This window comes from Pristiophorus japonicus, chromosome 13 (genome assembly GCF_044704955.1).
Source record: "Pristiophorus japonicus isolate sPriJap1 chromosome 13, sPriJap1.hap1, whole genome shotgun sequence".
NCBI lineage: Eukaryota > Metazoa > Chordata > Chondrichthyes > Pristiophoridae > Pristiophorus > Pristiophorus japonicus.
The window spans coordinates 69,714,224-69,740,991 of record NC_091989.1 but is presented as its reverse complement, the minus strand read 5'-3'; the positions used below and the strand labels follow the sequence as shown (position 1 = coordinate 69,740,991).

Sequence of the window (26,768 nt, the reverse complement as noted above, 5' to 3'; positions counted from 1 at the left end):
CTATTTCGAAGAGGAGCATGGGAATTCTTCCCAATGTCCTGGCCAATATTTATCCCTCAACCAACATCACATTATTGGCTGCCCCGTAACCCACGTTATCACATGAAATACTTTTGCAGTGTCGTCAATCGGTTGTAAAGTTCTTTTAGGATGTTCTGTAAATGTAAGGCACGAATATCAGTGCCAGCTCTGTAAACCGACCAAGCTTCTCACTGCATTTTATGCACGAGAATTTCCATGGCAGCTCTTCCCCATTAACTTAATGCACGAGACAAGCAAACCTCAGGAAACAATGTCATTGCTGCTTTTTCCCAGGGTTTCCGTGGCTCTTCCACCAAATTAAGGCGGACAAGTGGGAGTATCCCTATGGAAATTCATCCCGTGTCTTTGAGAACATATGATGCCACCTTGGGTGAAACTTAAGAAAAAGGCAATGGAATATACATTAAATGGTAGGACACCAAGTGTAGAGGAACAGAGGGACCTTGGAGTGCATATCCACAGATCCCCGAAGGCAGCAGGCCAGGTAGATAAGGTGGTTAAGGCGGTACATGGATTAGCCGAAGCATAGAATACGAGGGCAGGGGGGTTATGCTTGAACTGTATAAAACACTAGTTAGGCCACAGCTAGAGTACTGCATGCAGTTCTGGTCACCACATTACAGGAAAGATGTGATTGCACTAGAGGGTATGTACAGAGATTTACAAGGATGTTACCTGGACTGGAGAATTTTAGCTATAAAGGAAAGATTAGAGATGCTGGGGTTGTTTTATTTGGATCAAAGGAGGCAGAGGGGAGACCTTATTGAGGTGTATAAAATTATGAGGGGCCTATATAGGATGGACCTATTTCCCTTAGCAGAGGGATCAAGATCCAGGGGGCATAGATTTCAAGTCATTGGAAGGTTTAGAGGGGATGAGGGGAAATTTCTTCACTCAGAGGGTGGTGGGGGTCTGGAACTCACTGCCTGAAAGGGTGGTAGAGGCAGAAATCCTCCCATTTAAAAAGTACTTGGATGTGCACTTGAAGTGCCGTAACCTACAGGGCTACGGACCTAGAGCTGGGAAGTGAGATTAGGCTGGATAGCTTTGTTGGCCGGCGCGGACATGGTGGGCCAATTGGCCTCCTTCCGTGCTGTAAATTTCTATGATTCTATGAAAACATGCATAGTTTCAATGGGCAGTTCACTTCCCACTCATTCGCATTGCAAGAGAATTCCCAATTCAGACAGAAGTGCTCCCCATTTTACCCCCCCCTTTTAGTTTCTCCTCCTCTGCTCTCCCAAAGGACCCAATTGTTGCTACTACCAGGAGCTACCAGCGACACATGGAACCTTGCCCAAGGGATCATTCTTCAGTTGTGAGCTTAGTTACAGAGTGTCAGCAGGTCATGCAACAAGTGGAGCATCATTGCCAAGCCACACCTGAGCGTTTCCTCAGCCAACTTCCACACACCTTCACGTTCCAACAGGGATCAATGGCTAACAAGCCTACACCAGTAAACCCGGCAAGTTGTTCTTCCTCCTCCTTAACCACGTCAGCCTTAGCTCAGTGGGTAGCGCCCGCGCCTCAGAGTCAGAAGATCGTGGGTTCAAGTCCCACTTCAGGGACTTGAGCACAAAATCCAGGCCGACACTCCAGTGCAGTGCTGAGGGAGTACTGCACTGTCAGAAGTGCTGTCTTTTGGATGAGACATTAAACTGAGGCCCCTTCTGCCCTCAGGTGGATGTAAAAGATTCCATAGCACTATTTCAAAGGAGAGCAGGGGAGTTATCCCCGGTGTCCTGGCCAATATTTATCCCTCAACCAACATCACTAAAACAGATCACATTGCTGTATGTGGGAGCTTGCTGTGCACAAATAGGCTGCAACGTTTCCTGCATTACAACAGTGACTATACTTCAAAAAGTATTTCATTGGCTGTAAAGCGCTTTGGGATGTGAAAGGCACTATATAAATGCAACTTTCTTTTCTTTCTAACCCACAATTGTGTGCAGCTGTAACTAAGACTATTTTATAGCACATTAGAAAGGATTATATCTCCTCACCTCAGCCAAAGTGATGCCTTGTGGAAGGGCAGGGCGGGTTAGGTCAACAGTACTTCAAAAATAAAACTTCCTAATACAGATCCACACATGTTCTTAGTTTACTGATTGTGGTCAGGTAGTGAAAAAAAATTCTGCCTTGTTTCAAAACTGAAGCGCTATTTCCAAACCCATTACTTCTGCTTTTTCAAAAGAAGCGTGCAGATTTCTATCTCTGAACTGGAGGCCGTCCATTTGTCGTTCATTCTCGAGTTTGCTGCTGTAGTTTTGCCCATGTGTTTTGTTAAGCGTTTGCCCAGTGGGAGCAAGGTTAACTGAACACAACCAGACGTCAGAATGGACAGGTCACTTCATGGACTACTTGGATTGGATCCTTGCACTTGCTTCTCCTGCTAACCTACATCTCATCATTTGGCCCGTTTGATACCGAGGTCACGTGACTGCAGAGACCACCGCCAGAGTTCTGAAGTTGCTGGGCAGAGAGTTTCACATTCAAAACCACCAGCAAAATTGCTCCCGCCGAGAGCACGCCAGCAAGCCCACGAGAAATGGCACTAACCTGGTTCAGAAGCTCGCCACTCATACCAGGAACAGAAAGTGGTGCGTCGGTCTGGATAGCAACTGTGTGCAACTTGCACCTGTCGGCAGATTAAAATATCGATCATTTGCATGAGGACCATGAACGAATAGCGTGCCCGACATTAATGCAGGCAGACCATCAAATGTCTAGGCGTCAAATAGTGCCAGACACTTTGCATTTCTTCAGGCTTCATTGTACAGTACGAGCAGATTAACAAACTGGAAATGGAAAGTAGAACAACCACATAAAGCCAAAACCCAAAAGATCACCATTCACTGGTGTTCCTTTCAGTTTGCATTGCAAACTTGCTGCCTGGTCAAAGCAGTGCGTAAGCTTTAAAACTGGCTCGTAAGCACACTCTACAGCTCTACTGGTACAGCATGTTGCTGTACTAATGGGTACTGATATAGAATCATAGAAGTTTACGGCACAGAAAGAGCCCATTTCGGTCCATCGTGTTCGCGCCGGCCAACAAAGAGTCACCCAGCCTAATCCCACTTTCCAGCTCTCGGTCCGTAGCCCTGTAGGTTACGGCGCCTCAAGTGCACATCCAAGTACTTTTTAAAAATGCAATGAGGTTTGCTGCCTCTACCACCCATTTGAGCAGTGAGTTACAGATCCCCACCACCCTCGGTGAAAAAAATTCTCCAACCCCCCTCTAATCCTCCTACCAATTACTTTAAATCTATGCCCCCTGGTTATTGACCCCTCTGCTAGGGGAAATAGGTCCTTCCTATCCATTCTATCTAAGCCCTCATAATTTTATACACCTCAATCAGGTCTCCCCTCAGCCTCCTCTGTACCAAAGAAAAGAACCCCAGCCTATCCAACCTTTCCTCATAGCTAAAATTTCATGTAGGAGGCTACAGCTTATGACCCACACAGCGAGTTTTCACGCAACTCTCATCTCACGGCTTCCCTGGAAGACCGCTTTCCCATTGGTAGGGTGGACAGTTCCAAAGTTGCATGGTTAGAGTTCTAGAAGCCAATCATAGGCTCCCCTCAGGTCTGAGTGGTGCAGAGCAAGCTAGTGGCCTGGCATAAAAACCACAACCCCCTCCAAAAGAAATGTTGAACGTGGGATTCAATCATTTTGATCAATTCCGTGCAAACTACGCAAAGGTCGTCCATGCAGCTCCTGGAAGGTCCCGGAGTGGACGAAGAGGTTCTCCATGGGCACTTGGCCATTTCGGGAATCCCAGGCCAAAAGGAAGATGGTGATCGAGAGTGAAGCTCAAGTCTCCGAGCAGGCAGTGCGGGATACCAAGCCTCAAATGCACGGTACCACAGGCATCTCCTCCAAGGGATCAGGGCTCGGCAATTTACGCCCCATCTACCGGCTGCTGACGTCCCACAGCGGAAGCATTATTCCAGCTCTGATCACCCCATTGTCACATTTAACAAAACTAAAAAGGGCCTTGGCTGTCTCGAGAAGATGCTTAGCACAATGTCCCAAGTGGGTGGGGCTCTGCACTGGCATAAGATTCAAAGGTCTTCAGATATTTAGGGCTATAAATTGGTCTCGACTGCACCTGTTTTATTGGGTGTCAGACAGGTGTTAAGTGAAAGCCATCCTGCAAAGCCAAGAGGATAGGAGCACCCTCCCACGCCTCCCCTCCCCAACCCTGGAGGTGTCATGATCGTACCCCACCGCCATTCACCAATCGAATCCCCATCCCAGGGCCTACCCAAGAACTGGCTAGCCGGACAGACTCGGACTTCTTCGCGAGTTGCCTGTGGAGTTGCGACCAGCGCCACAGCTCATGCCATGTGCCCTGAGGGCCAATGTCCGTCAATCCCTGATAAAGTGCAACATTCCCACTGACACCTGGGAGTCCCTGGCCAAAGACCGCCCTAAATGGAGGAAGTGTATCTGGGAGGGCGCTGAGCACAGAGTCTCAACACCAAAAGCGTGCAGAAACTAAGCATAGGCAGCGGAAAGAGCGTGCGGCAAACCAGTCCCACCCACTCTTTCCCTCAACGACTGTCTGTCCCACCTGTGACAGAGACTGTGGTTCTCGTATTGGACTGTTCAGCCACCTAAGGACTCATTTTTAGAATGGAAGCAAGTCTTCCTCGATTCCGAGGGACTGCCTATGATGATGATTGAAACTCTGGTCATTTCAGACATGAGACAGTCCTAAGCAGCTGAACAGTTGCTGACTTGGACAATTACCTTGACTGGCTGTCGAATAGCTCTTCATTTGCTGAGGTCATTGACCTTTGACGTTGTGTGTTGGAGTTGGAGCAAAAGCCGGAAGGAGCCGCTGCAGAATCCTGAATGTGCGAGACTGGATTAAAGTGCTCCAGCATCAAGGCATCTATTGAGGAAACCACAAATTCAATGTTATAACATCTCAAAAAATTGCATGCATGTAATCCCACAACAATGTTCCCTGTGAGCTGCGCTTTGTCTTGCGCGGCCTGTAACTTTAAATGCGCGGTCCCTTTAAATCTCTGCGCATGCACAATATTTCCAGTGTAAGAGCCGGTGAGCGGCCTGCCCGGGACCGCCGATTACTGCGTGGCTGTGCGCCTTTGGGGGAACATTGCCCCAGAACAGCAGCTTTTTCCAAATGGAGAGCCACTGTCCCCATGGTGGCCTCCATGGTGGGATGTAGCACCTCAGGTCATAAGAACATAAGAAATAGGAACAGGAGTAGGCCATACGGCCCCTCGAGCCTGCTCTGCCATTCAAGAAGATCATGGCTGATCTGATCATTGACTCAGCTCCACTTCCCCGCCCCGCTCCCCATAACCCCTTATCGATTAAGAAACCGTCTATTTCTGTCTTAAATTTATTCAATGTCCCAGCTTCCACAGCTCTCAGACAGTGAATTGCACAGATTCACAACCCTCAGAAGAAATTTCTCATCTGTGTTTTAAATGGGCGGCCCCTTATTCTAAGATCGTGCCCTCTAGTTCAAGTCTCCCCCACCAATGGAAACATCCGCTCTGCATCTACCCCATCAAGCCCCCTCTGAATTCCAATGAGTAGAGGCCCAACCTACTCAACCTTTCCTCATAAATCTACTCCCTCATCCCCGGAATCAACCTAGTGAACCTTCTCTGAACTGCCTCCAAAGCAAGTATATCCTTTCGTAAATATGGAAACCGAAACGGCACGCAGTATTCCAGGTGTGGCCTCACCAATACCCTGTACAACTGTAGCAAGACTTCCCTGCTTTTATACTCCATCCTCTTTGCAATAAAGGCCAAGATTCCATTGGCCTGCCTGATCACTTTCTGGATCTGCATACTATCCTTTTGTGTTTCACGCTCAAGCACCACCAGGTCCTGCTGTACTGCAGCACTTTGCAATCTTTCTCCATTTAAATAACTTGCTCTTTGATTTTTTCTGCCAAAGTGCATGACCTCACACTTTCCAACATTATACTCCAACTGCCAAATTTTTGTCCACTCACTTAGCCTGTCTATGTCCTTTTGCACATTTTGTGTGTCCTCCTCACACATTGCTTTTACTCCCATCTTTGTATCAACAACAAACTTGGAAGAAGGGACTAGTGTAACATAGCCAAGTCGTTTATAAATTGTAAATAGTTGGGGTCCCAGTACTGATCCCTACAACACCCCACTAGTTACTGGTTGCCAACCAGAGAATGAACCATTTATCCCAACTCTCTGTTTTCTGTTAGTCAATCCTCTATCCATGCTGATAATATTACCCCCAACCCCGTGAACTTTTATCTTGTGCAGTAACCTTTTATGTGGCACCTTGTCAAATGCCTTCTGGAAGTCCAAATACACCACACCCACTGGCTCCCCTTTATCCACCCTGTTTGTTGCATCTTCAAAGAACTCCAGCAAATTTGTCAAGCATGACTTCCCCTTCATAAATCCATGCTGACTCTGCCTGACCGAATTTTGTTTTTCCAAATTTGCTGCTCCTGCTTCTTTAATAATGGATTCCAACATTTCCTCAACCACAGATGTTAGGCTAACTGGTCTATAGTTTCCTGCTTTTTGTCTGCCTCCTTTTTTTAAATAGGGGCGTTACATTTGCAGTTTTCCAATCTGCTGGGACCTCCCCAAAATCCAGGGAATTTTGGTAAATTACAACCAATACATCCACAATCCCTGCCACTACTTCTCTTAAGACCCTAGGATGCAAGCCATCAGGTCCAGGGGATTTATCTGCCTTTAGTCCCATTATCTTACTGAGTATCACCTCCTTAGTGATTGTTAAGGAAGAAATGTTTTTTTTTTGTTAAGGTCAACAATCCAAAACATCTAGAAAGCTTTACATTTTGTGAAGAAAAAAAACATTATTTAACTACTAAGTAACCAGAGTAGTAGAATACCTAGCACAGCTGGGATTTCTTTCAAAAGAACAATCTGTAGATTGTAAGGGTTTCCTGCATTCCATATACAAGTGCCAAACCAATATACAAGGATGGTTGACGGTAGGATATTAAAGCAATGCTGCACCCAGACTCTTCTCCAAGCTTAAAACATTTAGTAAAATAGGTCAGTCATGGTTCAGTGGATAGAGCTCTTGCCTTGGAGTCAGAAGGCTGTGGGTTCAAGTCCCACTCCAGAGGTTTGTGCATATAATCTACGCCGACACTCCACTGCAGTACGAGGGAGTGCTGCACTGCCAGAGGTGACGTCTTTTTGATAGACATTAAACCGAGGCCCCATCTGCCCTCAGGTGGACATAAAAGATCCCATGACATTATTGGAAGAGTAGGGGAGTTCTCCCCTTTGTCCAGGCCAATATTTATCCCTCAACCGACATTTAAAAAAATCTGGTAATTTATCCAATTGCAGGAGCTTGCTGCGTGCAAATAGGCTGCTGCGATTCCTACATAACAACCGTGACCGCATGTCAAAAGTATTTAATTGGCTGTAAAGTGCTCTGGGAAATTGAGGTCATGAAAGGCGTTATAGAAATGCAAGTTCCATTTCCTTCTGTTTCAAACAATGCACACAGTTATAGGGCTCAATTTTCCCCAGTGATTTGCGGCATTTTTTGGAGCAGGCCGCTTTTTTTAAACCCAAGTTTAAAAAAAAAAAGTGTTTCCCCGATCAATTTGCACCAGCTTAACTCAGTTAGTTACGATTTTTTTTTTTAGGTAAATTTTTTTTGCAGCCAACGGGGGCGTAACCAGCCACCCATGCCAATTCTGGCCATTTAGGCAAGTTTGGCCAGCTGCGAGTTACTCCAGATCTGGCTTGGGCCTCTGCGGAAAAACCTTCGGGAGAGTTAAGGAAATCGGTGCAGGTAAGTGCAGATGTCCGGACAGCAGGAGAGGCAAGAGGGAGGGGGAAGGGACTTTAATAATTGGAGGCAAGTTGCTGCAATATATTTTAGTGTTTTTAAGTTGATGCAATGTATTTTAATATGTTGCGAGCTGGCTGTATGTTTCACTTTGCAGCCTCAGCTTGCATGGTGTCCCTGGTTACTGTGGCAGCCCGATCTTTTTGGCGCAGATCAAGGCTCCACCCTCAAAACTAAAGGACAGGTTAGGCTGTACCAAAATGAAGAAATCAAACGGGGAAACTTAGAACATTTTTTTTTTTTGGCGTACTTGGGCCCCAAAAAATGGGCCTAACTCTTCAAGTATGCCAAAAAAATGCTTTGGGGAAAATGGAGCCCATAAAGGAGGATTATAAAACAACGTATTCTCTCAGGTTACAAAAGCGATTTATCTTTACTCGACTTTAAATTGCTACAAGTTATGACGACAGGTTAAATTCTGGTATTGACCATGCTTACCCAGCAATGAAGTGCAAGAGATTGTGGTTACTGAGTTATGGATCTTCTCTTGGTGAATACATGGCAGAGAGAAGTGAAGAGCTTGGCTCCGTCCTACCCAGTGAGCAGCTTCTAGCCTTGGCTCTTTGCAGCAACTTCCCGTCTGTTTGATGATGAGAATCAAGTGGTTATTCAAAACACACACACCATCAGCAACAAGCGGCCCTCCTCCATGACCTCTACCATCCAGGAGGACAAGCAGCAATGTGTGGGAGCAATACTGCCCCCAATCCCCCACCATTGCGAATTGGATGTGCATGGCGCCGTTCCTTCACTATTCCCCATTACCACGTGGACTGCCTTGGTTCAAGGAGAAGATTCACCAACATCACCTTCTCAGGGCAACTAGGAATGGACAATAAATATCGGCCTTTCCAGAGACGCCCACATCCAGAGAAATTTTTTTTTTTTAATTCAGATTTTACCATTTTCAGTTATCGCGCTTTTAGTATGACTGACTTACTGCAGAGATACAAAATGCTTGTTGGGCCAAACTACTGGCATCGAAACAAATAGCTTAACATCCTTCATAATTTAGCTCATTGACTGAACAGATAGGTCATAATGTTTATTTTATGCTGATTTGGAGTGTCAGATTACAGCACTTAAAGTTCTTAAAAGGAGGAGAGGGGGAGGGCATTGCAGCTGGAGGTCTCTTTTTTTGTACACCATCCCACGTAAATGCAAAGTAGGAACTGGCTGTGCAGGCAATCATGAGCACAGCCAATAAGTAGAACCAAGAAATCCGACAGGCAACATATGAAAATGGTACACTCCACACACATACACACACACACAAAGAATAATGGCACAGTGAAGAAATTAAACTGTTCGAAAACATGTACAAGTAGCAAGAACACGTTGTCCATTTCAAACTCCTGCTAAACAAATATTCATTCAGGAAAGGGTTAATACAGACTCATTCAGCAGATTGGTTTCTTCAGTTTTTGGGACCTCCCAAAACTTGCAAACATGGGAGGCAGAGTCAAAAATGGCAACCAGGGTCAAGTTAAGTTTGGGGGAACGTTTCGAGGCCATCATGCTGCAATACGCCGAAGATCTTAACAGCTGTTCCAATCTAGGCCCAAACTCTCGTAGAGTTTAAAAAAAAAATCTACCATCCATGTAAAGAATTGTCTTAGAAAACATTAATACACTTGCAGAGTGAGAGTGTAAATCGCAAATGAATTTCAACATAGACAAGTGTGAGTTGCTGCATTTTGGAAGGAGGATTGAGGTGGTCACCCACTCCTCTAAATAGGGCAGAGGAGCAAAGGGATCTCGGGGTACGTATTCACAAGTCATTAAAGTAGCGACGCAGGTTAATAAGGCATTAAAATGCAAACAAAGCACTGGGGCTCATGTCTAGAGGGATAGAATTGAACAGTAGAGAAGTTGTGTTAAACTTGTATAGCACCTTGGTTAGACAACACTTAGAGAAATGTGGACAGATCTGGTTCTCATATACTAAAAATCTAAATAGGAGGCATTGAAGGTGCAAAAAAAAGATTCACAAGGATGATACCAGAACTGAGACGTTATAACCATCAGGAAAGATTGAACAGGCTGGGGTTCTTTTCTAAAAAGAAAAGCCGAGAAAGCAGAGAGAGAAAGAAAAAGATAGTCACTAATAATCCAATAAAGAATTCAGGTGAAACGTCTTCAGCCGTAGAGTGCTGAGAATGTGGAACTTGCTATCACAGGGAGTAGGGAGGTAAATAGCCGAGATACATTTAAAGAGGAGCTAGATAAACACGAGGGAGAAAGGAATAGGTTATATTAACGGGGTTAGATGAAGTAGGGTGGGAGGAGGCTTGTGTAGAGCATAAACACTGGCTATTACCATTGGGCCAAATGGCCAGTTTATCATAGAATCATCATAGAAGTTTACAGCATGGAAGGAGGCCATTTCGGCCCATCGTATCCACGCCGGCTGACCAAGGGCTATCCAGCCTGTCCTGGGGTGTTGAGCTTTTTATACCGGTGTTGGTGCTCCTCCGTTCCCACCCAGGTCGGCACTGCTCTGTGTCCTAGGCACACTAACATTAGCGTCCTTGCTCAGGCCAACATCCCCAGCATCAAAGCACTGACCACGCTCGACCAGCTCTGCTGGACGGGCCACATCGTCCGCATGCCCATGAGACTCCCAAAACAAGCGCTCTACTCGGAGCTCCATCATTGAACTACAGTACGCAGACGACACTTGCGTCTGCGCACACTCGGAAGCTGAACTCCAAGCCATCGTCAGCACCTTCAAGGCGTACGCAAGGGCCTTACACACAACATCCGTAAGACAAAGGTCCTCCACCAACCTGATCCCGCCACACAGCACTGTCCACCAGTTATCAAAATCCACGACGAGGCCTTTGACAACATGGACCATTTTCCATACCTCGGGAGCCTACTGTCAACAAAGGCAGACATCGAAGATGAGGTCCAACACCGCCTCTAGTGTGCCAGTGCAGCCTTTGGTCGCCCGAGGAAGAGAGCGTTTGGAGACCAGGACCTCAAATCTGGCACCAAGCTTATGGTCTACAGGGCAGTGGTGATAGTCCATGTCTCTGAGCCATATAGGCCATGTACAGCAGGCACCTCAAAGCATTGGAGAAGTATCACCAATGCTGCCTCCGCAAGATCCTGCAAATCCATTGGCAGGATAGGTGCACCAACGACAGTGTTCTCTCCCAGACCAACATCCCCAGCATTGAAGCACTAACCACACTTGTAAGGTTGCAAAATTTGTGGGACCACCCCCCCCTGGTGTTTGGACTCATTGGAAAGGAAATTTAATTTAGAACTATCAACCAGAATGTTTAAGATCCTAAAGTGCACATGGAAGAAACTATGAGTTTTAATCGAATTTGGGATTTTTACAAGGCAGATTGGGTCCGTATGGGAAGGGCTGAGAACTAAAGGATACCTATCCCTCAAAGAAACCAGTTTTGAGTATTGAAACTGTCTGAGTATCGAAGCTAAAACAAATTGTCTGGGGAATTGTGTAAACTCGAAAACCCTTTTCCTCAGGAGACAGTAACATAGCAACAATCAACCCAGATAGCAAGCCATCTCGCTGAGCAAGAAAGAAATCCAGCATATACATAATGACAATGGCACATCCAGCCTGCATGGAATACCAGGCCGAGGCAGACATTGCAAATACAAAAGCTAATTTTTTCCATCAAGAAACAAATTTAAAAGATCGACACATCGGAGACAGGTTAACAGTAATGGGCCCGCCAAAATATGACAGAGATATCAAACCTGCCAAAAATTAAACAAAGACTCAGGACTAATTTGGCGCGAAGATTAGAACAGCTCCCAAAGTAGAACTGGGGCCCTGTTTTAACAAAGGTATGCTTCAGAAGGCAGCGACTTAGCATTAGATGCAATGCATCAGAGAGAGAAAGGAGAGAGACCACTGCAGCAGTTTTAACAAGCCTCTCCAGCCTCGACGACACTCCCGGGGCCATACTGCCCTGCTATCGAAAAGGAAGGAAGAACATCACCATGGAAGAGAAAGCAGCCCCAGTCACTCCAGACATTGCCATCGCGGCAGCAACCGACCACAGCCAACGTGGTCACATCGAAAACACCGCGATAAACCAACTCCGAAACAAAACTCCTCAAAGAAGAAACCGAAGATTCGAAAGTTTCCACTCGACAATCTAGTCCTGACTACCAACAGGTGAGACATTACCTAAAAGGACTTTAAAACCTATTTCTAACGGAAGAAAGTGGGTGGTGTCTGCATCAGCAGACACCACCCAACTGAAGACTACGCAGTGAGAAGTCTTCTACGACATTCCTAGAGTCCAGCGAACCCCGAAATCACGAACCACCGCCAATTGACAATAAAGGAGTGGTGAGCATAGGTCCCCGTTTGCCCTGGAGTTTGACCAAGTCAGAGTTAGACACTGGGAGGTGGGAAGTGTAGTATTTCCTGTAACCCCTTTGAATGTGTGATATAGTGTTCTTTATTTGAATGATTATAAGTTTGACATTGTATTTTCTTGTCCTTAATAAAATCGAAGTTCTTTGCACCAAATCAGTTGTCTCTTGCACTTTGTCACATCCCCCAAATGAATCCAAAGTCTGGAACCCAGGGAGTGGGAGCGATTCGAACCACTCAGGTCAGGTGAACCTGACCCCACACACTCGACCAGCTCAGTTGGGCGGACCACATTGTCCACATGCGTGACACGAGACTCCCAAAACAAGTGCTCTATTCTGAACTCCTACATGGCAAGCGAGCCCCAGGAGGGCAGAGGAAACGTTTCAAGGCCACCTTGAAAAATATAACATCCCCACCGACACCTGGGAATCCCTGGCCCAAGTCCGCCCAAAGTGGAGGAAAAGCCTCCGGGAAGGTGCTGAACACACCGTCTCTTCGCCAAGAGCAAGCTGAAGCCAAGCATCAACAACAGGAGCGCACGATAACCCAAGCACCCCACCCACCCGTTCCTTCGACCACTGTCTGCCCCATCTGTGACAGAGACTGTAGGTCACCAGAGAACTCTTTAGTGTGGAAGCAAGTCATCCTCAACTGAGGGACTGCCTACAATGATCCAGCCTAATCCCACACCCCAGCTCTTGGTCCGTAGCCCTATAGGTTACGGTATTTCAAGTGCACATCCAAGTATTTTAAAAATGGGGTGAGGGTTTCTGCCTCTATCACCCTTTCAGGCAGTGAGTTCCAGACCACCACCACCCTCTGGGTGAAGACATTTCCCCTCAAATCTCCTCTAAATCTCCCCCCAATTACTTTAAATCTATGCTCCCTGGTTGTTGACTCCTCTGCCAAGGGAAACACATCCTTCCTATCCACTCTGTCCAGGCCCTTCATAATTTTATACACCTCAATCAGGTCTCCTCTCAGCCTCCTCTGTTCCAAAGAAAACAGACCCAGCCTATCCAACCTTTCCACAGCCTAAATTCTCCAGTCCAGGCAACATTCTTGTAATTCGCCTTGGCACCATTTCCAGTGCAAGCACATCTTTCCTGTAATGTAGTACTCCAGCTGCGGCCTAACCAGTGTGTTATACAGTTCAAGCATAATGTCCTTGCTCTTGTACTCCATGCCCCGACTAATAAAGGCAAGTATTTTGTATGCCTTAACCACCTTATCTACCTGGCCTGCTATCTTCAGGGATCTGTGGACCTGCACTCCAAGGTCCCTTTGCTCCTCTACACTCTTCAGTGTCATACCATTTAGTGGGCATTCCCTTGCCTGGTTAGGTTTCTGTGCTATAAACTATGTAAAGCACCACAGAGCTACAGCTGTACGGTATAGTATTAATAGTATAGTATTAGGCAGTCCCTCAAAACGAGGATGACTTGCTTCCACACCAAAAAGGGATGAGTTCACAGGTGTTTCAATGAGGGACCCTGATATTCCAGGTCCTGAACTACATGAAGGGTGGAAGATGCCAGTGCTTGGATTTTAAAAAAAAACAAACATGTGGTGGCCATTGCATCATATATCATATCATAGGCAGTCCCTCAGAATCAAGGAGGACTTGCTTCCGCTCCCAAAGTGAGTTCTTTGATGGCTGAACAGTCCGATACGAGAGCCACAGACCCTGTTACAGGTGGGACAGACATTTTTCGGGGGAAGGGGTCGGTGGGGCTGGTTTGCCGCGCGCTCCTTCCGCTGTCTGTGCTTGGCCTCTTCATGCTCCTTGCGTCGAGACTCAGAGCTCAATGCCCTCCCGGATGGACTTTCTCCACCTCGGGCGGTCTGCGGCCAGGGTCTCCCAGGTGTCAGTGGTGATGTCGCATTTTGCCAAGGAGGCTTTGAGGGTGCCCTTATAACGTTTCCGCTGTCCTCCTTTGGCTCATTTACCATGAAGGAGCTCCGCATAAAGCATTTGCTTAGAGAGTCTCGTATCTGGCATGTGTACTATGTGGCCTGCCCAGCGAAGCTGAGAGTGTGGTCAGTGCTTCAATACTCGGGATGTTAGCCTGGTCAAGGACACTGATGTTGGTGCGCCTGTCCTCCCAGGAGATTTGCAGGATCTTGGAGACATCGTTGGCAAGATATCCCCAGCAACTTGAGGTGCCTTCTGTACATCGTCCATGCCTCAGACCCATACAGGAGGGCAGGTATTACTACAGCCTGTAGACCATGAGTTTGGTGGTAGATTTGAGGGTCTGGTCTTTAAACACTCTTTTCTGCAGGCGGCCGAAGGCTGCACTGGCTCACTGGAGGCGATGTTGAATCTCTGCTTCAATGTCTGCCTTTGTTGATAAGAGGCTCCCGAGATATGGGAAAATGGTCCACATTGTCCAGGGCCGCACCGTGGACCTTGATGATTGGAGGGCAGTGCTATGCGGCGGTGACAGGTTGGTGAAGGACCTTCATCTTACGGATGTTAAGCGTAAGGCCTATGCTTTCATATGTCTCAGTGAATACATTTATATCCTGGAGTTCAGCCTCAATGTGCACAGACGCAGACATCGTCCACATACTGCAGCTCAACGACAGAGGTTGGGGTGATCTTGGACCTGGCCTGGAGGCGGCGAAGGTTAAACAGCTTCCCACTGGTTCTGTAGTTTAGTTCCACTCCAGCGGGGAGCTTGTTGATTGTGAGTTGGAGCATGGCAGCGAGGAAGATTGAGAAGAGGGTTGGAGCGATGACGCAGCCCTGTTTGACCCCGGTCCAGACGTGGATTGGGTCTGTGATGGATCCGTTAGTAAGGGTCACAGCCTGCACGTCATCGTGAAGCAGGCGGAGGATGTTGACAAACTTTTGGGGGCATCCGAAACGGAGGAGGACGCTCCATAGACTCTCACGGTTGACAGTGTCAAAGGCCTTTGTAAGTTCGAAAAAGGCCATGTATAAGGGCTGGCGCTGCTCCCTGCATTTTTCCTGCAACTGGCGCGCTGCAAAGATCATGTCTGTTGTGCCTCGAAGGGGACAAAATCCGTATTGTGATTCCGGGAAGAGCTCCTCGGCCACGGAGAAGACGATGGAGGAGAACTCTAGCGACAACTTTCCCAGTGGCTGAAAGCAGGGAGATTCCCCTGTAGTTGCCGCAGTCGGACTTGTCCCCCTTTTTAAAGAAGGTCACGATCACTGCATCTCTCAGATCTCCCGGCATGCTCTCCTCCCTCCAGATGAGAGAGATGAGGTCATGTATCCGTGACAACAGTGCCTCTCCGCCATATTTTAGCGCCTCAGCAGGGATTCCATCCGCACCCGGAGCCTTGTTATTCTTGAGCTGTTTTATGGCTTTGCCTACCGCGTGCAATGTTGGGGTTTCACTGAGGTGGTGGCGGGTCGCATGCTGCGGGATGGAATTGAGAACACTCGAGTCAAAGGCAGAGTCTTGATTGAGGAGATCTTCAAAGTGCTCCTTCCATCGGGTCCTGACAACCTCTGTGTCCTTGATGAGTGTTTCCCCGTTCTTGGCCAGAAGTGGGGTGGGGCCTTGGGAGTTTGGACCATAGTTGGCTTTGACTGCAATGAAGAATCCTCGCATATTGTGGCTGTCGGCCAGTTGTTGCATCTCCTGTGCTTTCTCCATCCACCACCTGTTCTTTAGGTCCCGAGTTTTTTGTTGGACCTGAACCGTGAGCCGCCTGTAATGTTGTTTTGCAGCTCCCGAGTTGGGCTGTTGCTTGAGGCTCAGAAATGCTGCCGTTGCACACCAGCCACCACACGGGCTTGACAGAGCTAGGTCTTGATCCAGTGGCAATGGTTAACCAAGACGACTGGAGACCAAGCTCTGCTGTACAGATGAAACTAGGAGAACACTGTTTATTTTACACGTTTCACTGGAAGTGGACCAAAGGCAAGTGATACTGAAGGAGAAACAGAACAGGGAAGATGCAGCATTATGTGAGATGTGTGTCAAGCAATATGCTGAGGCCTTGTCGGACCATTGCGGGACAAGTCCTCGGGTATATTCCAATTATAAGTTTAACATCGAGACTCCATCCTCCAGGGACTCTCTCTCTCTCTCTGTACTGGCATCACGTTAGTCAACCCAGGTTCAGGTTCAGTTATACAGTAACTGCAGTGTGAGTGCAAAGTGAACCGTGTCACACGGCACTACAGCTGCAGAGTAAATGCACCTCAGGCACAATGGTGAACAAAATAGAATTTGATAAAGCGTATACAGGGGTAGGAAGGTGAAGATGTAAATTATGTGGCTGGTGTGCAACGGCCACCACACGTTAAAAAAATCCACGCACAGGCATCTTCCACCTTTCAAAATGTAGTTCGAGATCTGGAATATTAGGTCCCTCATTGAAACACCGGTGAACTCACTCTTTTTTGGCGTGGAAGCAAGTCATCCTCGATACAAGGGATTGATTATGATGAAATTATGCACATCCAACTCACTAATTACTGCACAGTTTTTGGGCTTAAAGTCTGCGTTTTTAAATTTTTATTAAAAAGAAATGTGGATTCTATGCAAGGACTTTAGTTACAGTTGTATGCGGTTGAATGTTACATGAAAATAATGTATTGGCCATACAATTATCTTTCCCTCTCCTGCCTAAAGCTTATGCCAGAAATGCACACCAGATCCATCCACCTCAGAAAAAAACTTGCAATTTTTCTATCGATTCCTGGGAATTGGGCATCGCTGGCAAGGCCGGCATTTATTGCCCATCCCCAATTGCCCTTGAGAAGGTGGTGGTGAGCTGCCTTCTTGAACCGCTACAGCCCGTGTGGCGAAGGTGCTCCCACAGTGCTGTTATGCAGTGCCTTTCATAACCTCAGAATGTTCCAAAGTGCTTTATAGCCAATGATGTACTTTTCAAATGTGGTCACTGTTGCACTGTAGGAATCCCAGCCGTCAATTCTCACACAGCAAGATCCCACAATCAGCAAAGCGATCATGACCAGATAATCTTTTTTACTGATGGTGGTTGAGAGATAAATATTGGCCAGGACACCGGGGAGAACTCCTCTGCTCTTTTACAATGATATTTTGTGTGTCCACCTGGCTGTCTCATCCGAAAGATGGCACTTCCGACAGTGCAGCACTCCCTCAGTAGTGCCAGCCTAGATTCGGTGCTCAGGTCACTGGGGTGGAACATGAACAGACAATCTTGTGACAGAGGGGTAAGTGCTGCCCAGTGCACCCCGGCTGACACACAGAGCAAGGATCAGGTGGGGTGTCTGGGCTTTACTGATAAGGGAATAAGGAGTTATTGGGAGCGGGCAGGGAAATAGCACCAACGATGTCTCTGCAAGATCCTACAAATCCCCTGGGAGGACAGACGCACCAACATTAGCGTCCTCATCCAGGCCAACATCCCCAGCATTGAAGCACTGACCACACTCGATCAGCTCCGCTGGGCAGGCCACATTGTTCGCATGCCAGACATGAGACTCCCAAAGCAAGCGCTCTACTCAGAACTCCTTCACAGCAAACGAGCCAAAGGAGGGCAGCAGAAACGTTACAAGGACACCCTCAAAGCCTCCCTGATAAAGTGCAACATCCCCACTGACACCTGGGATTCCCTGGCCAAAGACCGCCCGAAGTGGAGAAAGTGCATCCGGGAGGGCGCTGAGCACCTCGAGTTCCATCGTCAAGAGCATGCAGAAATCAAGTGTAGGCAGCGGAAGGAGCGTGCGGCAAACCAGTCCCACCCACCCTTTCCCTCACCTGTGACAGGGACTGTGGTTCTCATATTGGACTGTTCAGCCACCTCAGGACTCATTTTTAGAGTGGAAGCAAATGTAGAGGGACTGCTGATGATGGCGATGGACCTGAGTCCATGATTGGATCAGCCATGATCGTATTAAATAGCGGAGCAGGCTCGAGGGGCCGTATGGCCTACTCCCGCTCCTATTTCTTACGTTCTTATGTTCATGCTTTGGGTCAACCTGTCTTTTTTCCCCCCCAGATGCTGGTGGACTTGCTGTGCATTTCTGGAATGTTCTGCTTTCATTTCAGATTTGCAGCCTTTGCTATTTAGTCCCCTTTTAAAATGGTGCCTCTTCTACAGCTGCCGATTTTAAACTTAAAAAAAAAAAAAAAATTTAGTTCCTGGGATGTGGGTGTCGCTGGCAAGGCCAGCATTTAAACTGCAGTCATCATCAGTTTCTGAAGTGTTGGGGGAGGGGGGGCAGGATAGAGGAAAGTGTTAAGTGAAGAAGATTGAAGACAAAACAGGAGAACATATAATGTTTTACCGTCATGATTAGTTATTACACTAGCCCGAACCCATTAATGTTAGATAATTTCATTACACATTAGGGAGCTTTACTCACCCATGATTCAGTGCAGGAAGTATTAAGCAACTATTTTTATCTAGCATTTCCTCACACCAATGAGCTATCATTTCAATATTTGAATATGGAAAACTATTTGAATAAGCAGACAATATTTTCTGTCACCAGCACACAAGCTCACTCACTGCTCTTTCACATGTCTACGTAACGCACATCACATTCCGTACATCAGGGTAGATACTCGTCAACGTTAACTTATTCTCTGTCAGCTGTGGCTCAGTGGGTAGCACTGCCACCTGTGTCAGGTGGTCATGGGTTCAAGAGCCACTCCACAGACTGAGCATAAAATCTAGGCTGAAACTCCAGTTCAATACAGAGCGAGTGCTGCACTGTCGGAGGTGCCGTCTTTCGAGTGAAGTTAAACAGTCTACCCTCTCAGCTTGGCATAAAAGATTCCATGGCACTATTCGAAGAGCAGGAGAGTTCTCCCAGTCACTATTTATTCCGTAAACACCACAATTGATCTCGCTGCTCTTTGTGGGACCTTGCTCTGCACAAATTGTTTGCCCACACAGTGGCTGCACTTCAACTGTACGTCATTAGCTGTGAAGCACTGGGGGATGTCCCAAAGAATTAAAATGCAAGTTCTTTCCATCTTATTTATCTTTGTGGTTGTTGCTGTCAGCAAAGTGGCTATTTTTTCCCCCCACTAGGATTGCTGGTAACTTTTTAAGCACACTTGATGACCTCTCGTGACACTGCTCGTGGACAAAAATTAAGAAAATAGATGTGTCTCATTTCTTCTTCCTGTGAATACATTTCACACTCTCTGGTCAGCTCTATCAGTTCATCTCCACTCTTTCTTCTTCGATAAATGACTCCTTCCCTCTCACACTTCCTTCCTTATTCCTCTGGAAGCATCAGATAGCCCCAGATACCAGCGTAGTTGTCTGGTTGTGAAGGAGAGGGAGGTGATGGGCGGTGGGTAACAGAGGCCGGGCCCAGGAGGTAGTCAGGAGGAATGGGGAACCAATGCTGAAACATTATGCACATCTACCTCAGAATGAACGGTCGGCTCGCCTGAATTCTGAGCCTTCAATCCACCAGGTTGGGAAGGGTAGGGAGATGCTGGCACGGTGTCTGGGGCTGTGGGCAGCAAGAGGTAGGCCCGGCATGCACTCGGGCATGGAAAGGGAAGACATCTCAACAGCTGACCAATTTATCAGCTCCTCTCGAGAGCCAATCGGAACATCGCAGTGTTGATGAGTGCAGATGAACTGGATATAACCTGGCAGTCGCCATTTTGTTCTTTTGGGCAATGGCAGAAGTTGGGCTTGATGACAGGACCAGAGCAGCCAGTATATAGAAACTCCCTTTTTATTTTTAAAGAAAAAGAAATTGGTTTGCCTTGGACTTCCAGGGCTGGTGAAAAAGTTCAAGGTCAGAGTAAGAAGGCTTGCTGGTATTTGCAGGGAGGGAGTGGAGTCCAGATAGAGCACAAGGGAACGTGGGAGGGGAGCTAAAGCTGATTAGAGTCAGAGACCTATCGAGGCTTAAGCATGTTTCGATCAATGTGCTGTTGTAATATATGCGCCTGTGAGGATGCGCTCGGGTTTGGGGATGTGAGAGTGCCAGATTTACTTGGCTGCATCCTCCGCCAGGATCAACTGGGAGAAATGTTTCGGACTCCTGATGGGTCAGTGGCGGGTGAACTCCCTGCCGGAGGAGCTTAGGCCTTCTGCCTGGAGCACGACCCATCTCCTCCATCTGGGAGTCTACCTTAGCCCAGACGAGGAAGCCTGGCCGGCAAACTGGCAACAGCTGGAGGCCAAGGTCGCCGCTCGCCTAGGGCGCTGGACAGGACTACTCCAACTGCTGTCGTACAGGGGTCGAGTGCTAGTCATAAACCAGCTGGTGGCCACTATGCTGTGGTACCGGCTGGTCACTTTGACCCCTCCCCCTGCATTTGTCGCCAAGATACAGAAGAAGCTGGTGGACGACTTCTGGAACAACAGGAAGCACTGGGTCTCTGCTGCGGTTTTGAGTCTCCCGCTTAGGCGGTCAGGCGTTGGTGTGCGTCAGCACCCAGCATATCTCTTCAGACCCTGCAGAGATACCTCTGCGCCAAGCCCCCTCCTAGGTGGTGTGCACTGGTAACGTATTTCTTCCGCCAGCAGTATTGCCTCAATTACGACACGCAGCTCCGGTTTGTGAGCCTGGGGGGGCGTCAGGACCGCCATGTGGGGGCTGCCTGTCTTTTACCAGGAACTCATCAGGGTCTGGAATAGAGTTGCCACCAAGCGCAGCTCTCCCACATCTGGAGTGGCAGCTGTCCTGCAGGAGCCGCTGCTCAGGAATCCGTACCTCCACTACCGTGGTTTTAGATGGCAGGCGGACGAGAGGGCAGTGGCTGGCGAGGTGACCAGGGTCAGGGACCTGCTCGATGGCGGAGGGGCGGACTGGATGGTTCCAGATGTGATGTCCGGTGCGTGGCCAATGCCATTGAGTCGCTAAAAACAGCACTGAGCCCTGACTCCGTTAGGTGTGTCGAGGAGGCTCAAGCACATGGGGAAATCCCGTTTGAACTGACCCCCATCCGGATGGAATTCCTCATCGGCGCCAAGCCCTGGAACCTCCCGTGGGAGCTGGCGCCTCACAATATGAGGCTCTTCGGGGAAATCCCCTCCGTGCCTTTCAGTTCTGCGCAGAGGGGTTTCCTGTACGGGCTGCACTTGCACACTCTTAACCTTGCCATCCTCGTCTGCCGTCCAGACACACCATCTTACCGTCCGAAGGAGGCGGGGGTCCCCAATGGAGTGCACTCTACGCGGGAGTCCTCCCTCTATTTATTGGGGACTTGGCCTGGAGGGTGGTGCACGGAGCAGTCCCATGCAATAAGTTTTTAAGTCAGTTCACGGGCTCCCAGGCCGCCTGCAATTTCTGCGGTCTGGAAGAGTCCATGTTCCACGTATATGTGGAATGTGCGAGGTTGCAGCCCCTATTCCAATATTTGAAGGGGCTGCTCCTCAAATTCTGGTTGCACTTCAGTCCCACACTCCTGATCTTTGGGCACCCTGTGTGGAGGGGAGCAGGCAGGTTGGAAGGCCTCCTTGTAGGACTGCTCCTGGGCATGGCCAAGAGGGCCATCAGCCAGTCCAGGCAGCGGGTGGTCGAGGAGGTCATTCAGCCCGACTGCCTGCCTCTCTTCTGCAGTTACATCCGAGCCAGGGCGTCCCTGGAGATGGAGCACGTGGTGTCCACCAGTACGCTCGCGGCCTTCCGCAAGAGGTGGGCGCCGGAGGGACTGGAGTGCATCGTCACGCCCGACAACCAAATTTTAATTTGAATTTAATGGTTAAAGTTTAATGTGTTTTAATTTGCTGGTTTTAGTGCCGCCCCCCCTTTAAGCCAGTGGGTACTTGTATAATGTGTGTTTTGGTGCCCTCACAAAAAAAAACAAGGGGGCATCTGAAAATGATTTGGAGTGTGCCACCCCGCCCCCCCCCCCTTTAATCAGGGGGCACTTGATTAAAGTTTGCAACAAAATAGTTGTAGAGCTGTTGAGTTGGGAGTGGCTTAGCCAGTCACGTGTTGTTCACAAGACTCAATAAAACCCCAGCCAGTTGGGTTCAGGGGATCCACGATGAGGCAGGTGGTTGTGAACCTGGTGGATGAACTGGTAATGTGTAGTGTGATTGTTAAACCTTTGCTAATAAACCAACTAGTTCTTAATAGCAATGAATTCTTAAGCCACGAACCCATGAAGCAAATACATTACAGCTGTGAAGAGTGTTTCAAGCTTGTCTAGTCATTTTATTCTCAACATTTGATAATCCACTCATTCAACAATTCATAATATTTGGAACAACACCGGGGAATTGGATGGCATAGTGGGTTAACACTGACCTTTCACCTCTGATATTGGGGTCAGGTCCTGTCCTGACCGATGGGATGAAAATATCCACTGGTCTGATGTGAAGTGAGTTTGAACAATCTCAACCCAGTTTGTACTGGACATGGATTTTTATTGCATGGGATAGGGGAGATTTAAGCATATTACGGCATGGAATGTTTGCACACAGCAGGCTCATATTTTGAGTGAGCTGAGGGGGTTGGATTTTTAGTGCATTGGGGGACTGGGGTGGTGGGAGGAGGCCTTGCTTTTTCAGATGTTTCTTCATTCTGAAATAAATCAGAAATTTACAGCGCAAAAAGAGGCGATTTGGCCCATCATGTCTGTGAGTGTGCTTCGATCGAAACATAAACCAATTGCGTGGGACGGGGCTTTAAAACATGCATCTGCCCAAGAATATTTGAATCACGTGGAGCCCACTCAAACGGTTGTGCCAGGTTTGCCCCGCACCCAGCTCTAGAAGATGCAGTAGGGGGCCCCACCCTGATGCTAATACATTATTGGGACAGAATAGAGGGGGAGCTTTACTCTGCATCTCCCTGTGCTGCACCTGACCTAGGGTGTGCTTGATGCCAACACTGGGTGCCTGAAATGGGAAGAGTTCACTTGATCAGCATCAACATTCCTCATCTTGCTTCAGAAAAAAAAAACACTCATCAGCTGAAGCTTTCCGAACCACAGGTTCAGAGGAGTCAGGGCTGCCATACCTCAGAATTTCTTTCCTGCGCGGGAATGGGGGAATAAAACCTGAAGTTAGGGATAAGTTTTCATCTGTTTGTATCAAAGTTAGACTGACAAGTAGAGGATAACTAATTAGACTTGAATACAACCAATGAGGCAGAAAATTAACTGCATTAGAGATTGAGTGGGATAGAAATTTGGGAGCGTCCATTTTTGGGTGTCCCCCCCGCCCCCCCGTACAGCACGAATGGTAGAGTCCAATGAGCCAGATATTGGGCCTTGCTGCAGGAGGAGGCTACATAGGCAGTGCTGGAAATTTGGGCCACTGCTAGTGTCGCGATGGCCCACAGGTAAGCGATTGGAGAGGGGGGGGGGGAAATCAGGGTCTTAGCGGAACGATCACGGGCAGGGGGCGCTGCAGTAGAGCGAGATCGAAACCTCTGCGATCGGGATGGTGCTCTACAGGTAAAAGTAACTTACATTTTTTCTTTCTCCGCAGGTGATCTTTAGGGTAGGTTTCCCCAGCTGCAGCCAGTAATGGCGTTGGCTGCCTCGGGGCAAACAAATGGCCCAGGGGAGACCTACAGCAGGAGATAGGCCACTTACTTGCACATGCACAGGGCTGAAGGTGTGGCAAAAGGGGGCCTCTGAGTTGTCCTTCCCCAAATGTGGCAGGCTCACATCTCCAATCTTCCTGGCCGCCATTTGGGGAATTTAGGAGGCCGCTTAGCGCTCGAAAAATGGGCCAATTTCTAGGCCTGTGACGCCAATGGCTCAGTGATCTGGTAACTAATCCACCAGAGGAAAAACCTTAGTAACACAAGTCAAAGAAACAGTTTGACGCAACCAGAGCTGACCAGCCGTGGCCAGTTTCATTGATATTTTGACCGAATTAATTTTCCCACTCTGACCAGATTCAACTGATGGAGATTTGCTGTTAAGTGATGAGCACTGGTCCCACCTGCAAGACTGACTTTAGTTCGCAAATAGTACAAATCCCGGGCCAGTGAATATAAAATGAAAGCAGCAGTTGTAAATGCATTTGATCCCGTTTTGAATTTAATTTTAAAAAAACATTGAAAAGCCTTTTGAAAAGGACATTGACATTCTAATTGAGAATCATTTGACTTTTTCCAATATTCTCAGACGCTTGTTTGAACATCCCAATCAGTTCAGAGGCCTTTTAAAAATCACACCTACCAACGCAAAGTAAGCGCCATGCAGGGCATCAGTAAGGTCTTGCTGTTTGACTACCTTGTAGTGCAATGCAAAGTTTATACATCCGATACTGTTCGCACAAGTAGAGCAAATTGACCATTACCTGGGTCTGCAATCCGCACAATTCTTGCTGGAAGAGGTTGTCTCTTAGAGATTGAATGGTTGCTGTGAAGAGAGGAATTTAGGCAAATTATAAGCATTGAAATACAACACAGGCATCAACATTGCAGGAGGCACTCGGCCTCCAAGTTTCCATGTCCTCACAGCCACCTGGATTTAAATGGTACGGTACAATTGGTGTCGGAGTTATCGAATTAAAATATCTAAAAATCAACCCCTCTGATGTCCCACTGTAATTAAAGTTTAACGCAGGCGGGTTAGCTACACTTTCATTGGACATGTGACGTGGGGGAAATCGCCATGATCTGTTGAACCCAGGGTGCTTTCGTAACTCAGCTTATTGCAAATAGGCTTGGTCCATTCCACTTTATTTAAAAAGTGGAGTGGTGGGAGAAGCAAGAGACAGTGTACACTCATTTCCACCTACCTCCCCCCTTAATTCTATATTCAAATTGCCATTTCAGTTGAATCATTGAATTGTTTCTCTCCTCCCCATCACAAACTTTAATAAGTCACAGAAAACAGATTTGCATAGACCTTTCATGGGGAACAAACCCATGATGAGCAAAATTGTTTGAGCTGTCTCAGAGAATATAAAGTACCCACCTCTTTGACCAAGCTTTTAGTCACCCCTCCCAATATATCCGGGTTTGGTCAGAGTTCATGTCTGTCTGAGTACGCTTCGGTGAAGCACTGTGGGACATTTTTCCATGTTATAGGTGCTACAGAAATGTACGCAGTTTTAGTCTTATCATTAAGGCCCTTTCCTTTTCATAAAGTTCTCGTGTTCTGCACTGCAAAAGGAAAAGCATCGCGGCCTCCAACGAGGTACAAAACATCTTGGAAAATGTGGGCAATCTGAGGACATCAGTGGTGGACTTCGCCCTCTTCCTCAGAACTTAAATGGAAGAGTCAATGACCGAAACCAACGGCAGGCAAAGCAAAGAGTGCAGTAGTGTTGAATGAAATACAGGCAAGAGGCTGTATCCAGGCACTCAAGCCAGTGCTTCGGTTTAATCAGCTGCTGGAGTCAGGTCTAACAGAACATAATAGGAGCAGGAGTCGGCCATTTGGCCCCTCAAGCCTGCTCCGCCATTCAATAAGATCATGGCTGATCTAGTCCAGTGACTGGATAGGTTGTGCTAACTAGCAGCTTCATGCAATGGATGATCCTTTATAACCCACCAGCCTGGATTCAGAACCAGAGAATTGGTTTCAACTTTTTTCATTGGGGAGGAGGTGGTGGTGTTTGGAAAAAGGAAGGAGAAAACACAAATGCCATTCAACAATCAAGGTAACCATAGGGAAGATTACGTGGGTCTGTTAAAATGCTGGAAGCCAAGGCTTAAAATGGCTTCCCTCATTAGATGCCAGAATTCCTACAGATCAGCCATGATTGTATTGAATGGTGGAGCAGGCTCGAGGGGCCAGGTGGCCTACTCCTGCTCCCATTTCTTTTGTCCTATTGCACATGAAGTACAAATGAGGAATTGGCACTTCATTGAGATCATTGCTATAAAACCAGGATTATTAAAAAGTGAGATTGTACAACACTTGGTTTCCAAGAACATTTTTACTGAGTGACCATGTAAGCTTTGGCCTCAGGGCAAAGTGTTTAAATTCCTCAGATGCAGGAGCTGGAGATCCTGCTCTTTTTTTGGGGGGCGGGGAAATTAACGTTTATTCTCATTGCGTTGATACATGTCCACTTTTCAAACAGCTTGGAACCTGTACATGTTGAACCTTCGAGTATAGGTGGACATCTCACACACACACACACACACACACGCTCTGAAATTTCACGCAGAGTCTATTTTGCTAAATTATATAAGGTATTAAACTGTTTCCTACATTACAAGAGTGACTACACTCCAAAAGTACTTCATTCCCTATAAAGCGCTTTGAGACGTCCGGTGGTCGTGAAAGGCGCGATTTAAATCCAAGTCTTTCTTTACTTTCTTTCTTATTCTAAGAAGTGGTACCGAAAGATGATTTAAACTGAAATTTCCAGACCGACACGACTCATTACTCATTTCCAGTCTGTTGACCATGTCGGCAAGAGTCAACACATTTATTTTTTTATCCACTTGTTGAGATAACAAATGTCTGTTTTGACAACCAGCACTGATGACAAAGGCGTATGCTGATAATTAGGCAGATAAGAGCCTGCAATGACACCAGCGGTTTCTGAATATGTCCACAACACACAGCCAGGATACACCCAATCGCACTGTCTACA

The 26,768-nt window shown here is 47.4% G+C and overlaps 1 protein-coding gene across 1 annotated transcript in view; it reads right to left on the bottom strand.

Moving 5' to 3' along the window:
* Positions 1 to 26,768, bottom strand: part of lrmp (lymphoid-restricted membrane protein) — a 165,995-nt gene that overhangs the window by 51,082 nt on the left and 88,145 nt on the right. The window contains exons 19-22 of the mRNA XM_070896766.1: positions 24,513 to 24,574; positions 8,366 to 8,507; positions 4,802 to 4,946; positions 2,605 to 2,683 (exon numbers count right to left, since the gene is read on the bottom strand). Coding sequence (XP_070752867.1) covers positions 2,605 to 2,683; positions 4,802 to 4,946; positions 8,366 to 8,507; positions 24,513 to 24,574 — 428 coding nt within the window. The remainder of the gene's footprint in view (positions 1 to 2,604; positions 2,684 to 4,801; positions 4,947 to 8,365; positions 8,508 to 24,512; positions 24,575 to 26,768) is intronic.